The sequence below is a fragment of the Oryx dammah genome, unplaced genomic scaffold, assembly GCF_014754425.2.
Source record: "Oryx dammah isolate SB20612 unplaced genomic scaffold, SCBI_Odam_1.1 HiC_scaffold_2, whole genome shotgun sequence".
NCBI classification, from domain to species: domain Eukaryota; kingdom Metazoa; phylum Chordata; class Mammalia; order Artiodactyla; family Bovidae; genus Oryx; species Oryx dammah.
This window is the reverse complement of record NW_024070186.1, coordinates 167,889,281-167,906,003: the sequence shown is the minus strand read 5'-3', so window position 1 is coordinate 167,906,003 and position 16,723 is coordinate 167,889,281. Positions and strand designations below refer to the sequence as shown.

Sequence of the window (16,723 nt, the reverse complement as noted above, 5' to 3'; positions counted from 1 at the left end):
GTTCTTCCCCACGGCCCACCCCCCCACGTGTCTCCTCCCACCGGCCTGCTGACCCCCCAGGGCAAGACTCTGGCCTCTTGCTCTGCCAAGTGCAGGCAAGGAACATCACAGTATCTGTCAAACAGTTGGTCAGCAGTGGCATAAAAAGGTTCTGAACGTGCGGGAAAAAAAAATCTATCAAATAGTGGAAGAATGGGAGGAAGAAGAAAGGGACAAAAGGGAAGTGCACTTTTTTCTTCATCCAGAAAAGCACTCTTCAAAAGCTTGCCAGGAGGGAAGATCATATGTTACGTGCTCTTCATCATTCAACCAACCTGTCGGAGGGTGGAGGGAAGCTGGGGAGTGATGGGCTGTGTTTCTGGCATTGACTGAGGTGATACCATTTAATGAGTATTAGTCATCATCACTGGAGAAGGCAGTGGCACCCCACTCCAGCACTCTTGCCTGGAAAATCCCATGGATGGAGGAGCCTGGTAGGCTGCAGTCCATGGGGTCGCGAAGAGTCAGATGCGACCGAGCGACTTCCCTTTCACTTTTCACTTTCATGCATTGGAGAAGGAAATGGCAACCCACTCCAGTATCCTTGCCTGGAGAGTCCCAGGGACGGGGGAGCCTGGTGGGCTGCCCTCGATGGGGTCGCACAGAGTCGGACACGACTGAAGTGACTTAGCAACTTAGCAGCAATCATCTTCATAATTATTACTGACCACCAAGAGCCCCTCCTCTGCCATCCCCATGAACCACGCTTGCCTGCGAGTCCTCAGTATTAGCTAACCCTGCTTACTAACGCACACTCGGCCAAAGCAGAGATGCCTGCTATTTCAGAAACACCCCTGGGGTCTGGGTCAACCTCCATCATGACGGTGCTGTTGCACGGCTACTCTCTTGCCCACCGCCCCCATCTCGACCCTCATGGACCCCAGACTAGGATTGAGGACTATTTAATCTAAAATTCTGTTGAAACACTGTTGCCACAAGTTCAGTTTAAAAGAATGCCAAAAGTTAAACGGAACTGCAAAATGGAAAATGGAATTTTATTCATCATAAAATTTGGTGTCTGGAGTAAGTCAGCTTCAACAGCAAATGATGACAAGGTGGAAAGCTATATTGTGTCAATTCCAGGGTAGAATGAGAAGTCCTGCTGGGTATTTTTAAAGGCCTTGGAGGTGAACCACACGGATTTCTTGCATCCAGGTTCACTTCAAAAATATACGATTTTCTTTTGTGTCCATTCCAGTATATTAGGCAAACTCTTTTCCTATTTACCCCTTCAAAATAAGGTCATACTTTGATCCCATAAAAGAGAGACAAAGATTTCTGAGATAAAGGTGGAGAAAAGAGAACGGGAATTAAAAACATCTGAATAATAACTAAATTAAATATTTGTTATTTCAGGAAGATGTGAAAATGATCGCCTCTGGCTTCCCTGGTAGCTCAGCTGGTAAGGAATCCGCCTGCAATGCAAGAGGTCCCGGCTCAATTCCTGGGTCGGGAAGACCCGCTGGAGAAGGGACAGCCCACTCCAGCATTCTTGGGCTTTCCTGGTGGCTCAGCTGCTAAAGAATCCACCTGCAATGTGGGCGACCTGGGTTCAGTTCCTGGGTTGGGAAGATCCCCTGGAGAAGGGAAAGGCTACCCACTCCAGTGTTCTGGCCTGGAGGATTCCATGGACTGGAGTCACATGAGTCGGACACGACTGAACGCCTTTCGCTTTTAACTTTTCAGGTGAAATTCCGAGAACCATCTGCAGTGAGTAGAGGGGCGGAGGCCCTGGGTTCTGAGCAGGGAGAGGTGGAGAGGTGCGGGGAGAGACTGCAGGGCGAGTTCCCGGACCATCCACTAGGTGGCACATGAACCCAGGACAGCGGGTGTCAGCCGCGACGGCGGGAGCGTTCGCGGAAGGGTGGACTGGGAGGCCGAGAGGCGACGACGTGGGGTCAGCGCGGCCAGGGTCACGACCCCACTGACCCTTCGGGTCTCAGTACGTTTGAGCAGCAACAACAGGACACAGCAGACTGGGCGAATGATAAACAACAGAAATGTACTGCTCACCGTTCTGGGGCCGGAAGTCCAAGACTGGGGCGCCAGGGTGGGCCGCGGAGGACCCTCTGACAGGGTGACGCGGCTACAACGCGGGCCGGGGGTCGCCTGGTGGGACGTCAGGGCAACGTCCAGGGGACAGAGCTGGGGCTCCTCCGCCAGGCTCCTCTGGGGTTCGTGAGAGTTGAGTGTCTCCTCTGGAGAGGAATCCAAGCTGCACGTATGTGTGTGCGTGCACGCTCGGTCCCTTCGGTCATGTCCGACTCTGCGACCCCGTGGACTGCGGCCCACCAGGCTGCTCTGACCATGGGATTCTCCAGGCACGAATACCGGAGTGAGCTGCCATGCCCTCCTCCAGGGGATCTTCCCCACCCAGGGATCGAACCCACGTCTCCTGCATTGGCAGGCGGATCTTAACCGCTGCGCCACCTGGGAATTTCGTCTCTCTCAAATTTGTGGGTTTTGATTACATTTGGAGGTAGGAACTTTAAAGAGGCAATTAAAGCTTCTTTATGAGAAGAAGAGACCCAGGGATGCGCGCTCACAGAGAGAAGGCGCCAAGCCAAGAGAGAGGCTTCACCAGAAACCAGACTGCCGGCGTCCTAGGGGACTTCCAGCCTCCAGAACTAGCAGAAACACACTTCTGCTGTTTACGCTGCCGGTGCAGGGTACTTTGTTAACAACAACCGTAGCAAAGTACAATAATACTCCCTGGATATCCAGACAGACTAGCTCTCATTTTTTCTTTTTCTTTTTTTTTTTTGCAATAACACAGGAGGCAGGGGTGAGATGGGGAGGGTACAAGTCAAAAGCACCCACGCTGGCAAAACTTCTAAGGGTTCTGATCTCTCGTCTGGAACACCCACAGGACAGACAACAATTTCAGTGAAGGTTCCCTGAAATTTACAGCCACCACCACAGAAACAGAACCCCCGACCACCATACACACCCTTATCCCCCACAATCCACACTGCTTCCGGGTGTCGAAGGTCAAAATGTGGATGTAGTGAAGTTTTCCTTCAGAGATGCAGGCTGTAAGCTCTGGATTTGCCAAAGATACCAAATAAAACCAGATTTACACTGTTAGAAAAGTGTAGGGCTGGGCTTCCCGGGGGGCTCAGTGGTAAAGAATCCACCTGCCAGTGTAGGAGACAGGGGTTCTGTCCCTGATCCAGGAAGATCCCATATGCCATGGAGCAACTAAGCCCGTGTGCCACAACTACTGAGCCTGTGCTCTAGAGCCCGGGACCCGCACCAGAAGAAGCCACCGCAACGAGAAGCCCAGCACCACAGCCAGAGCGCCGTTCTCGCAAAGCGATGACGGCCGAGCACAGCCAAAAATAAAAACAAGTAAAACCGTGTTTTAAAAAGTGACAGTTGCTCAGCTGTTCAACTCTTTGCAACCCCCTGGCCTGTAGCCCGCCAGGCTCCTCTGTCCAAGGAAAGGTGCCTTTCCCTTCTCCAGGGGATCTTCCCGACCTGGGGATCAAACTCAGGTCTCCTGCATTGCAGGCAGATTCTTTATCATCTGGGTCACCAGGGAAGCCCTTTTTCTATTTAAAGCGTACAACTAAAAATAAAAAACCCGTCTAGATCCCTGCCATCAGCATAAGTCAAGTGCATCAGAGGCATGTCCTTACTGAAACACAAGGGCCAGCATCTTCCTCAAAGTCAGAAGATGTCTGAGGCAGACCCACAGACCACGATCTCTCTTGACCCTGAAGAGTGGCTGACAAAGCGCATCCTGAGATGGCGAGACCGCATCCCAGGGTGCAGGAGGCCCACACAAGAGCACACTGCTGGGCACCCCGGGGCCGGGCGGGGTGCTGAGCACCGAGGTGTTCGTATCCTTGCTAATGGAGCCCAGGACGAAGCACCAAGGAAGTCTGGCCTTCCTGCCCTCAATCTTGGGGTCATCATTGTTCTCAAAACAAATGCAAATGAGGCGAAAACTGGTGTGATTCAGAGCAGATGCACCAGGGGCCACAGTAAGGGCTCAGCCCTCCCCGTCACGGGGTGACCCACGGCAGCACCGCAGGGGCCAAGAAGACGAGGCGTCAGAGAGGCAGAGAGAGAATGCCTCTGCCCACTTCCACTCATCCCGCTGACTGCTGGAAACACGTTAACACCTGCCTTTGGCACTGAGATAGTGCTGGCACCATTCTCATCCTTAGACAGGCAACCACGTCCAGGCCAACTCACTAGGGCTGGCTCCTCTTCATTGTCTGTATTTTCAGTTACCTGCTACTCAAGGCAACTAAGAGTGGCTCTCCCCAGTACAGGAATCACATAAAACTCCATTTCTAGGACTTCCCTTGTGCCTCAGGGGCTAGGACGCCACACTCCTAATGCAGGGGGCCCTGGGCTCAATCTCTGGTCAGGGATGGATCCCACATGCCACACCTAAGACCCGGCGCAGTCAAAAATGTAAAAATTCTTTTTAAATAAATAAATAAAAGACCATTGGATGCCCCTCCAACTCCACTCTTCCTTCCTTAGTGAAAGTCACTCAGTCGTGTCTCTTTGCAACCCCATGGACTATACAGTCTATGGAACTCTCCACACAAAAACACTGGAGTTGGTAGCCTTTCCCTTTTCCAGGGAATCTTTCCAACCCAGGGGATCACCGGGGTCTTCTGCATTGCAGGCGGATTCTTTACCAGCTAAGCTACCAGGGAAACCCTCTTTCCTTCCTTAGCCATGGGGTTATTTGGGGGAGAAAACGGGATGGACACGTTGTCTCCTGAGTAGCTGGGGAGGCCTTGGGACGGATGTCAGCCACACAAGTGGGAACCTGTGTGCGCTTTCTAGGAAGGGTCCTTATTGCTTGGGGGAGGGGAAAGGTTCATCTTCTTTGTGCCAGAGACCCATTGCATTGCCTGGTGATGAAGCCCATGGGTCTCTTCTCAGAAAAATGTTTTAAAATACATAACATAAAACACTCAAGATTACAAAGGAAACTGATTATACTAAAACAGAATTACCAAAATGTAAAAAAGACAAGTGACAGATTAGTACACAGGATTTTACATTTTCTCATTAAAAAACTCTATTTCCAAGCAGCAGTGACACCGTGGGATCTTTTTCCTGTCACTGTTACAGGAGCCAGTGACTTCTATTGCTTGCATGGCTGAGACCTCTAAGGTTTCTATGATTCGCTGCCACTTTCAGCATTAAAGAGAATGCAGTCTAAGCATCCATCAGCAGATGAGTGGATGAAGAAGATACACAGAAACACACAGACACACACACACACACACACACACACACACACACAAGAATATTATTCAGCCATGAAAAAGCATGAAGTTTTGCCATTAGAAGCAACACAGATGGACTCAGAAGGTCCCACACTTAGTACAGAAAAGGATAAATACTGTATGATATCACTTATATGTGGAATCTTAAAATAAAACAAACAAAAGAACACAGCAAATGAATAACAGACTCACGGATACAGAGGACAAACTAGCAGTTACCAGTAGGGAGAGAGAATGGGAAGGGGCAAAATGGAGGGAAGGTAAGAGGTACAAACGACGATGGGCAAAATAAACTACGGGGGCACAGAGACCACAGCCAATGCATCACAGCGGCTTTATACCCAACATAACCCATATACGTGCTGAATCACTGTGTTGCACATCTGGAACTGCTGCTGCTGCTAAGTCACTTCAGTCGTGTCCGACTCTGTGTGACCCCACAGACGGCAGCCCACCAGGCTCCCCCGTCCCTGGGATTCTCCAGGCACAAACACCGGAGTGGGTTGCCACTTCCTTCTCCAATGCATGAAGGCAAAAAGAGAAAGTGAAGTCGCTCAGTCATGTCTGACTCTTAGAGGCCCCATGGACTGTAGCCTAACAGGCTCCTCCATCCATGGGATTTTCCAGACAAGAGTACTGGAGTGGGATGCCATTGCCTTCTCCAACACCTGAAACTAATAATATTGTAAATAAAACTTCAACTAAAAAAAAATAAATTAAGGATTTCCCCAGTGGTCCAGTGGTTAAGAATCCTCCTGGCAATGAAGGATGCATGGGTTCAATCCCTGGTCCAGGAAAAGTCTACCCGCCACAGGGTAACTGAGGCTGTGCACCACAACCACTAAGCCCACGCTCTAGAGCCTGCGCGTCACAGTGAGAGAAAGTCTCCATGCGGCAAGAAGGCCCAGCACAGCCAGAAACAAAGTTAATTAATTTTTTAAAAATAAATTAATAAAAAATGAAGGCAATACTGAATACTAAATTTCAGTCAGAGCCTACAGGAAAAGTTGTAAGTTCTTTTCCAAGTTCAGATTCCTGAATCCTACCTAAGGAAATGGAGGAAGTTTCTCCTTTGCCCCCTCCTCATTCCTGATACCTGGGATGAGAATGAGATGGCTGGACCTAAAACAGCCATTTTGGACAACGAGGCAAGACAGAAGCAGCCCTACTCTCTGGTGCCACACACTGGCCCAGGCTATCTACCTCTGGACAGAAAGGTGATTTCTATCATATTAAGCCACAGCTGGTTGGTTTATCCTTTATTATATAAAGCCACTCAAACCTAACCTTTCATCAAGACCCTCTTGATGAAAGTGAAAGAGGAGAGTGAAAAAGCTGGCTTAAAACTAACATTCAAAATACAAAGATCTTGGCATCTGGTCCCATCACTTCATGGCAAACAGATGGGGAAACAATGGAAAAGGTGACAGACTTTATTGTCTTGGGCTCCAAAATCACTGCAGATGGTGACTGCAGCCTCGAAATTAAAAGACATTTGCTCCCTGGAAGAAAAGCTATAACCAACCTAGGCAGCATATTAAAAAGCAGAGACATCACTTTGCCAACAAAGGTCAGTCTAGTCAAAGCTATGGTTTTTCCAGTAGTCATGTATGGATGTGAGAGTTGGACCATAAAGAAAGCTGAGCACTGAAGAACTGATGCTTTTGAACTGTGGTGTTGGAGAAGACTCTTGAGAGTCCCTTGGACTGGAAGGAGACCAAAACAGTCCATCCTAAAGGAAATCAGTCCTGAATATTCATTGGAAGGACCGATGCTAAAGCTGAAACTCCAATTTCTTGGCCATCTGACGTGAAGAACTGACTCACTGGAGAAAAATGCTGAGAAAGATTGAAGGCATGAGGAGAAGGGGATGACAGAGGATGAGATGGCTGGATGGTATCATCGACTCTATGGACATGAGTTTGAGCAAGCTCCGGGAGTTGGTGATGGACAGGGAGGCCTGGCTTGTTGCAGTCCATGGGGTCGCAAAGAATCAGACACGACTGAGCGACTGAACTGAACTGAAACCTAACCTTAACTGCTGTACCTTTTCTGAGTGGTAAGGTTGTCAACAGGTTGCACCTGATCATTAGCAATCTTCACGCATCTTTGAGAGACACACTCTCCCTTACGTACAAAAGTGATTCTTCCAGGGATACAAAGGAAGCCCAACTAGAAACCTCCTCTGTAGCTGACAGCCTTGCAGGAGGCAAACCCCGAAACCGTGAAGGACACGGTTCCCTCGGCCTCCCTGCTGCTCCACCTCAGTGTCCTTAAGAGCAGGGGTCCTCAACCCCCCGAGCTGGTACCAGTTCAAGACCTGCTGGGAACCGGGCGACACAGCAAGAAGGGAAAGGCAGTGAGCGATTGAACCTTCATCTGCATTCACAGCCGCACGTAACTGCCTGAGCTCCGCCTCCCGTCACGTCTGCGGTGGCATAATAAAGGTAAAGCGCCTAAATCATCCAGAAACCATCCCTGCCCCTGGGTAAATGGAAAAATTGTCTTCCATGAAACTAGTCCCTAGGGGCATAAAGGGGCTCCTGCTTTAACAAAACGATGCATGAACCCAGGTATCAGGTTTCGCAGTTCAGAGCGCTTAACGACCACACACCACACTTCAAGTCCACAACCTGGCACCCACACCCCTGACTTCCTCCCAGACTCTGTAAAGTCTGCGGTCATGCAAGAGCCAGCACAAAGGCACTGCCTCCAGGATGTGCAGGCCCCAGGGTCACCCAGGGATGGCGGACGCTGCCCAGAAAGTACTTACTAACTGTCATGGACTCCGGCACCGAGGCAGAAGGTAACAGGCTGCTCAGAGGACTCTCCTGGCCTGGAGGACTCGCTTCCACACTGGAAAGGCAAGCAGAGGGAAGTTAAGAGTCAATCACTTAAAACACGCCACCTCAACATTCAAAACAAATGCAGCCAGCACTGAGCTGCAGGTTTTCCAACTCCAAGGAAGAGAAGGCGGCCCTCTCAGGTCACAGTCCATCCTCTCTATGTGTGGATTCTGTACCTGGAAATTCACATGCTCCCTGAAGTTTACCTGTAACCCCAGAACTCCACACTCTCGGGGCTGATATGGTCATGCGTGAACACGTACATGCGTGCGTGCGTGCTCAGTCCCTTCAGTCGTGTCCGACTCTTTGCAACCCCACAGACTGTAGCCAGGCAGGTTCCTCTGTCCATGGGATTCTCCAGGAAAGAATACTGGAGTGGGTTGCCATTTCCTCCTCCAGGGGATCTTCCCGACCCAGGGATCGAACCAAAAAGTCTCTTACATTTCCTGCATTGCAGGCAAGTTCTTTACACTAGCACCTCCTAGGAAACCCAAAGTGCTGTCTGTTGCTCCTAAACGCAGGACTGTGCGGTGCCTCTTACAGGAAACATGTGTGAGGCAGCCTCTACTCAGCCTGATGGTGCAGTGTGCTAAAGAACCTGCCTGCCAATACGGGAGATGCGGGCTGGATCCCTAGTATGGGAAAATCCCTCGGAGGAAGGCAAGGCAACCCACTCCAGTATTCTTGCCCGGAGAATCCCATGCACAGAGGAGCCTGGTGGGCTACAGTCCACGGGCTCGCAAAAGAGTCAGACACGACTGAAGCAACTTAACACACACACATACACGTTGACAGTGCTGTTGGTCACGAGTTACCTGTCGTGAATCAACAGCGGATGTTAGATGAGATGTCTTTAAACAGGAGCAGACAGAAAACAAAGGTACTTACTGATCCACTGACCAAAATGTTGTGACCAGACACACTCCTAGGGACCTAGGAGCAATGGCCCCGTCTTGAGAGCACACGACCACCAGAAATAATGAGCGCTGATTGCGCAGTGACAAAGAATTTGCACCATGGAAAAATAATCCTTCACGTCTTTCATGAAAACAACTAGGGGAATACCCAGTGGCCCATATAGTCAAAGCTATGGTTTTTCCAGTAGTCGTGTATAGATGTGAGAGCTGGACCATAAAGAAGGCTGAGCGCCAAAGAACTGATGCCTTCAAACTGCAGTGATGGAGAAGACTCTTGGGAGACCCTTGGACAGCAAGGGGATGAAACCAGTCAACCCTAAGGGAAGTCAATCGTGAATATTCACTGGGAGGACTGATGCTTCCTGCGGGTTGACACCAACCCTTCCTGGCACCGCACTAACTTGTACAAGCCTCCTACAGGCAGCGCCTCTCTGAAAGCAGGGCGAGACTGGAACACCAAGCACGGGTGGAGGGAAACAGAGCCCACACCCGGGGGCCAAGGTTGAAAACGCAGACACTGTATCTCAGAGACACCAAATTAAAGCCAAGGAGGAAGGAGAGAGCTGCAAGGGCAGCGAGGATTGCAGTGGCAGCAGGGGCTCCTCAGGGTCCATCTCAGCTCCGCCACCTAACGTCCAGAGACTGAACAGCTCAGCTTTCCCTTGAGATACTTAGATTTGATTTAAAACAAACAACCTGACGTGGTGCGTGTGTGCTAAGTCGCTTCAGTCACATCTGACTCTGTGCCACTTTACGGACAGCAGCCCGCCAGGCTCCTCTGTCCAAGCGATTCTCCAGGCAAGAATACTGGAGTGGGTTGCCATTTCCTCCTCCAAGGGATCTTCCCAGAGATGGAACCCTTGTCTCCTGCACTGCAGGCAGATTCTCTAGCACTGAGCCACCAGAGAAGCCCTAGGCACTTCACAAATACCTGATACCAAGGTGGTTCCAATATTGTGTGTGTGTGTGTGTGTGCTCAGCTGTGTCTGATTCTTTGCAGTTCCATGGACTGCAGCCCGCTGGGCTCCTCTGTCTATGGGATTTTCCAGGCAAGAATGCTACAGTGGGGTGCCATTTCCTTCCCCAGGTTTAAATATTACATAATACTAAAACTGTAAAGTGTAATACTAAAATTGTCCAATGGTTTATTGTCAAATATTAAATCAAGCAAATTATGACAGTGGAAGTACCTAGCCATGCCCCAAAGAAGGAAAGTAAAGGTGGTAGCAAATGGAATGTGACCGACACCAGGTCTCGGGCCTGAGACCCTTGGCCACTTGGTGCCCTCGGATGTCAGACCAACGCTGGACTGAATCCCTGTGAAGTGAGGCCCTGCCCTTCAAGCCCATCAGAGGAACTTTTGAAAAGAAGAAAGGCGGAGCTGTGAAGAGGGCAGCCCGGCCCCAGAGGCAGCCAGGGGTGGGGGCTGCACGCTCACCTGTACCGGGGTCCCGGCTCCGGGAGGATGTGGTCCTCGGGTCCCGTCCCGTTCTCCAGGCTCCCAAGGGGGACATCTGCACAGACAGCAGCCGCAGAGACGGTCACGGTTCTGCTCTCACCCTCAGCACCCCCATGAGACAGGACACGGGGCAGACACGGACTCGCCTGCTAACTGACATGCAAGGCCTTCCCCATCTGCATGCTGGACTTTCGTCTGCCACCCGTTTCATTTTTTTCAGCCGTCATCTCAGACTTGGCATCAGTCACTGGCTGGGAGGCCCTATTCTCCCACTTCAGCTTTTTTTTTCCCTTCACTGAAGTATGGCTCCCACGCAATACTCTTATCAGTTCCAGGTGGACAGCATGGCGATTCAGCATTTATATTAGAAACTGATTACATTACATATTGATCACCGCAATAAATCCAGCAACTGTCTGTCACCCACGGTTATTACAATAGTACTGACTACGTTCCCTATGACTTTATTTATTAACCTTTCTGATCTTGAGCCACCTGGAATTATGCATGAAGTCCATATCCAGAGACAACCTCAGAACCAGAGAATAATAAATCAGCTGTTGTTAGACAAAAAGGGCTCCCGCCTGCAATGTCTGGAGACGGCCACGTGGGGGCAGCAGCGTCCCCCGTCACAACCGCGTGACTGCCACTCTCTCAAGACCCCTGCAGCAAGCGGGAAAGGCATTTAGAAGACAGGAGGCCATAAGTCATCTCGACAAACAACAGGCAACAGGCAGCACGGACCTTCAGAGATGTACTGGCTGCTGCTCTTGTCTCTTTCCGGGAAAAAGCGCAAAATCCGTGTCCCTGGGGGATATCAAGGCCAATGTCACTCAGGAGAACACCTGAGCGCTGACAAAGTCCTGGCATGTCAAGGCCTGGGTCAGGACAGGGGACGGAAGGGAGCTCGTCCTGCTCCCTAAGCCATCTGTCCTGTGACCGCCTGCGTTTTCACCTAGTTCTGCTCAAGATTCCCTGCTCTTAAGGGGTTGAAAAAGGGAATCCTACGAGGAAAAGCATTCTCTCGCTTTCCCTTCCACCCGCTGTCCTCACGAAGCTACTCCACTCACTCCCACCTCTTATTTTTCTTAATTTATGTTAGAGTATAGTTGCTTTACAATGCTGTGTTAGTTTCTACTACACAGCAAAGTGAATCTGAGATATATATACATATATATATATATATACATATTCCCTCTTTTTTGGATTTCTTTCCCCTCTGGGTCACCACAGAGCACTGAGTTCCCTGAGCTACGCAGAGCCGGGATCTGAGTGGCATGCCCACCAGGTCGCGGCTCCTCCAGCTCTGATTCAAGCATCTGTGAGCAGCCTGAGAATAACACGCCTTCCCGTGCAATGCTCCCACCAACAGCGGGTGTGCCCCTCAGGCTGCCACAAGCTTCCAAGACTTCTGGCAGCTTCATTACTGTAGTAAATCAAAAAGCTGGCAGACGGGCTCACACCCAGCATCCCTGGTGAGGACGGTCTAGACCAGCTGGAGCTCGGGGTCCACTCACCAGGGACAAGATGGAGCCTCTGGGTCTGGGAGGCTGACAGCCGGAGGAGGGATTGAGAGAAACCTGCCAGGTCAGGGGATGCCTCCCGGCATGGATCCCAGAGCACACAGCCAAGTCCTGGGGGCAGCCTGACACGCCAGCCCAGCGACAGTTCATGACCCGACCGAAAGGCCCTTCGGTGGGGGGTAGAATAAGGGGCATGGACCCCAACTCGGATGCTGTGAACGAGCCCTGGAAACCCTCCAGGGGTCCTAGACGCACGTGAGGACCACCCACTTCCTGCCGGCCACCCCCACTTCTCAGTCACTCCACCTGAGTCTGCACTGCTGCTGAGCGGGCAAGGGCGAGGTGACCATGTCCCCAGGCTGGGGGGGCTCGGACCCAGGCTGGTCACTCGAGCGGAAGGAGGGCAGGGGCTCCCAGACCGGCCCACCCCGGGCTTCACCCAAGACCCAGACAGAAGCTCTGGTTGGTACAGAAGGTGCTCTGTTGGCACCTCAGCCAGGTACAGACCAGATGGGAGGGGGAGAAGGCTGAAGGAACACAGAGCGACCAGCGGGGTGAGCAGAGGGGGCAGACCCCCACCAGGAAGGGGGGCACAGGACCAGGAGGACTGCAGGCCAGGCCGGGCCCCAAGACGCCCCCCGTCACCCCACGGGTATGAAGCCAGCAGGGAGCCTGCCCAGGCCCTCCTGTGTGCCCAGCCTCTCCTCTCAGACTCCCTCGGGGGAGCTCCGCCCCACGTCTGAACAGTGACTCCCCTTCCTCAAGGGCTGCGGTCAGGAGGGACTGAGGGAACCCAGACGAGCCCTGTGAGTTCACTGCCGCCGTCCACGCTTCCCCGGAGAGACCAGCCTGGCGGACAGCCGTCACTCACACCAGCAACACCGCCTCGCAGGCGGCCACCTGCCCCCCCACCCGGCAACTTCGAGGTGACCGCCGCGCCCCCCAGCCTCGACTGCACCCGGGCATGGGCCCGCCCTCCCCAAGCTAGTCTGAGGGGGTTTCTGTTCCTCACACGGCACCATGACAACCGTCTGTCATCCGGCTCAGAACGTCGACAGCTTCCTGAGCAGCCGGTGGGCCCCCGTTCACAATCGTCCACGGCTTCCTAAACCTGGGCCCACGAGGGCGAGAGGGGCACCCATCCTGCGGGTGCGGGGAGGCCTCGCCGACACGGTGGGGCTGCAGGGGCACCGGAACGACCCAGCGCTCCGCCATGCCGGGCGCCATGCATACCCACCCCGCCGGGAGCACCGGGCTCAGCCACGACTCCCACCCTCACCCTGACACCCACCACCCGACCTGTTCTAGCTAAAGAAAATAATAACGAACCACACGTGCGCCCCCGCAGTCACAAGGAACGGGCCAGAAAGGCTTGCCCACTTTTCGGCAAGCTCACTCCCTGACCCCCAAGCCCTCAGCTGCCAAAGGTGCGAGGGTCTTTAGAGATACGGGTTCTGATCTCCCTCCTCCTGAGAGGCAAAAATAATTGTCACCATTTGTAATCTGCCTGTACACCACCAAGTTCAACAGATCGCTGACAAGAAAGGAAGTGGGCCTGGGGGCTCCTGGGTGACATGCCAACACCTGCTCAGGCTAGAGCTCTGCAAAATACCCTGGTTCAGTGAGGAAACAAGCCAAAGCCACTGGGGCTCCCCTGCTGAGAGGGGCCACCTGCCCTGAGCCCTGGCCTCCCTGCCTCCCTTCCCCCACCCCTGCCCACAGACGTGACCCCTGATCCGGCCTCTCTTGCCGCTGCTCCAGCCACAGCCCGTGTGGGAGGCAGGGAGGAACCGGGAACACCCACCTGCAGGCCCGTAGGAGCCCACGCCGCTGACCGGGAAGAGCACCTCGGCGTGGCCATGCAGCACCTGCAGCGGGGCCCAGCCATGCATCTGGGAGAGGCAGGCGCCCCCATCCCGCGGCCTGGGGGAGAGAACACAGCTGCGGGTCAGGGCCCCACCCAGCCCCCCCAGGGAACCACCCAGGCCTGGAGGGGCTGAGAACATGAGGGGGCCCGGGTGGGAGCCAGGAGCCGGCCCTCCTGCGCTCGCTCTTTCAGCCCATGTGTACTGAGCCCCTCCTACCTGCCAGGCAGTGAACACATACATGCGTGCATGAATACACACACGCGTGTACACACACACTGTGCTGGCAAAGAGCCAGCCAACAAGGTCCATCCTGCTCTCATGGAGCTTACAGTCTGCTGGGGGTTGCAGACATGAAGTATGTGCATGCGTGCTAAGTCACTTCAGTCATGTCTGACTCTGTGACCATCAGACTCTGTAACCCACCAGACTCCAGGGATTCTCCAGGCAAGAATACTGGAGTGCGTTGTCATACCCTTCTCAGGGGGTCTTCCCGACCCAGGGATCGAACCCACGTCTCTTCCATCTCCTGCACTGGCAGGTGGATTCTTTGCCACTAGCACCACCTGGGAAGCCCGACATGAAACATATGATCCCACAAGAAGTGAGAAATGGCAGCTCAGGTTCATGGGGCTGGTTGGGAAGGTGGTGGAAGGATTCTATGAAGAAGGGAGGTTTGAAGTGAGTGGGGAAGGAAGCGCTGGGACCACAAGGGGAGGTGGAGCAGGGAACAGGGATGGAAGTGGGGGGGCGGCACAAGCCAGGGCTGAAGTGAGAGGAGGCCCCACGGGCTCTGGGTTCTGCAATAAGCTTGGGCCAGTGTCCCTCTGCCTCACTGGTTCTCAAACCCTCAGGAGTAAAAGGGCAGAACCAGACCAGACTGTGTCTGGGCCACTTCCAAGAAAGGGGGTCAGCTCGAATATTAACCAGGCTCATATGATCTGTTACAGTGTCACCTTACCCACCACTGCCAAACTAGCCTGTTCGACCTTTGTAACGCCAGGCTGGTTCGGTTACATGGGTTTGAGAAAGTATCTGCCCACTGCAGCATCTACTTCTGGGCAAGAAGCCAACACTGATAAATACCAAGATGCATCTGTGCAGGACTTGAAGGTTTATAAACTCACGTCATAAATCAGATGTAAAGAAGACCATAGTCATAGCTACTTAATGGAGGGAGGGAGGCAGAGAGGAGGAGGAGGAAAGAAAAGGAGAGGATGGGGAGGGAAGAGGAGGGGGCGAAAACAACTCAGAGAGATCAGGCGACTGGTCCAAGTCCATCACCTGGCCAGGACCAAGGCTGGTAGAATTCAGCCCAGGTCTTCCAGATCCAGTTACTATGAGTCTCCTGGCCACTGCCCATCAAGATACATGATGTATATACTTCTTTCATATGGAGCAGGGATTAACAAAATTTTTTTGAAAAGGACCAGACAGTCAACACTTTAGGCTATGTGGCCATTGTGGCTGTTCAGTAGCTAAGTTGTGTCCAATTCTTTGCAATCCCATGGACTGCAGCACGCCAGGCTCCCCTGTCCTTCACCATCCCCTGGAGTTTGCTCAAATTCATGTCCACTGAGGTGGTGATGCTATCTAACCATCTCATCCAGTATACTTGTTTTTGTTTTTGATTGGTTTACAAAACTTTAAAAAATATAACAGCCATTCTTGGCCTGGGGGTAGATTTGGCCAACAGGCTAGTTTGCCAGCTCTTTTTTCTAAACTTTTTTAAAATGTTATTTCTTTATTTATGGCTACACTGGGTCTTCATTGCTATGCATGGGCTTTCTCTAGCTGCGGTGAGTGGGGGCTATGCCTCACTGAGGGGCCTGGCTGCCCACATGGTGGCTTCTCGCTGCAGAGCATGGGCTCTAGGGTGCTCGGGCTTCAGTAGTTGCAGGGCATGGGGCTTAGTTGCTCCACGGCGTGTGGGATCTTCCTGGACCAGGGATCGAACCTGTGTCCCCCGCATTGGCAGGCAGATTCTTAACCACTCTGCCATCAGGGAAGTCCCTGCCAATTCTTCCTTAAGGCCTGTCCTGTAGCCATTCTCCTTTGAGTCCCCTGGAGCTTTTGGCCACACATGTGACACTCAGCAAGACACACAGGGAGAAGTGACCTTAACAGATTTTTGCCAGCTCTGTGACTTAGGCCTGCAGGTAACGCACTCCGTGAGGCATGGGAGAGGAAGCTCCCCGCCTGTGTGCCCCGCAGCAGAGCTGGGTGCTGGGGTGAACGTGGCTCTGCCTCTACAATCTGTAAAGAACTGCCTGCCTGCTCGGGGCTTCGATCCAGCAGCTGGCAACCAGGGGGACTCCCAGACAGACGCCCAGAGGCAGCCAGGGTGCCCCTCGAGACACAGCTGCGAAACCACAGTCCTCTCCTGCCTGCTGTGCCGGCTCCAGGCAGGTGGGATTTCCCGCTGCTTCTTTTTCTTGTTGTTGAATCTTTACTTCTGTAATTTTTTTAATTTATCTGTTTTTAACTGGAGAATAACTGCTTTACAATGTTGTGCTGGTTTCTGCCACACATCAACATGAAGTGGCCACAGGTAATAATATGGTCCCTCTCTCATGAACCTCCCTCCCACCTCCCACCGCAATTTATCCCTCTAGGTTGTCAGCAAGCACCAGGTTGAGATCCCTGTGTCATACAGCAAATTCCCACTGGCCATCTCGCTTATATATGGCAGTATGTATGTTTCTACGCTACTCTGCTGTTTCTAAGGGGACATACATCTTGCCACTTTCCGACAACACGTGCAGAGCACAAGGTGAAGTCAGGCCCCACCAGCTGAGGTTCGGATCCACATA

At 52.5% G+C, this 16,723-nt stretch overlaps 1 protein-coding gene across 1 annotated transcript in view; it reads right to left on the bottom strand.

Annotated features, from left to right (window-relative positions):
* Window positions 1-16,723, bottom strand: part of SNX29 (sorting nexin 29) — a 595,061-nt gene that overhangs the window by 490,527 nt on the left and 87,811 nt on the right. Inside the window, exons 9-11 of the mRNA XM_040230635.1 lie at window positions 13,850-13,968; window positions 10,502-10,577; window positions 8,074-8,156 (exon numbers count right to left, since the gene is read on the bottom strand). Of these exons, the coding sequence (XP_040086569.1) occupies window positions 8,074-8,156; window positions 10,502-10,577; window positions 13,850-13,968 (278 nt within the window). The remainder of the gene's footprint in view (window positions 1-8,073; window positions 8,157-10,501; window positions 10,578-13,849; window positions 13,969-16,723) is intronic.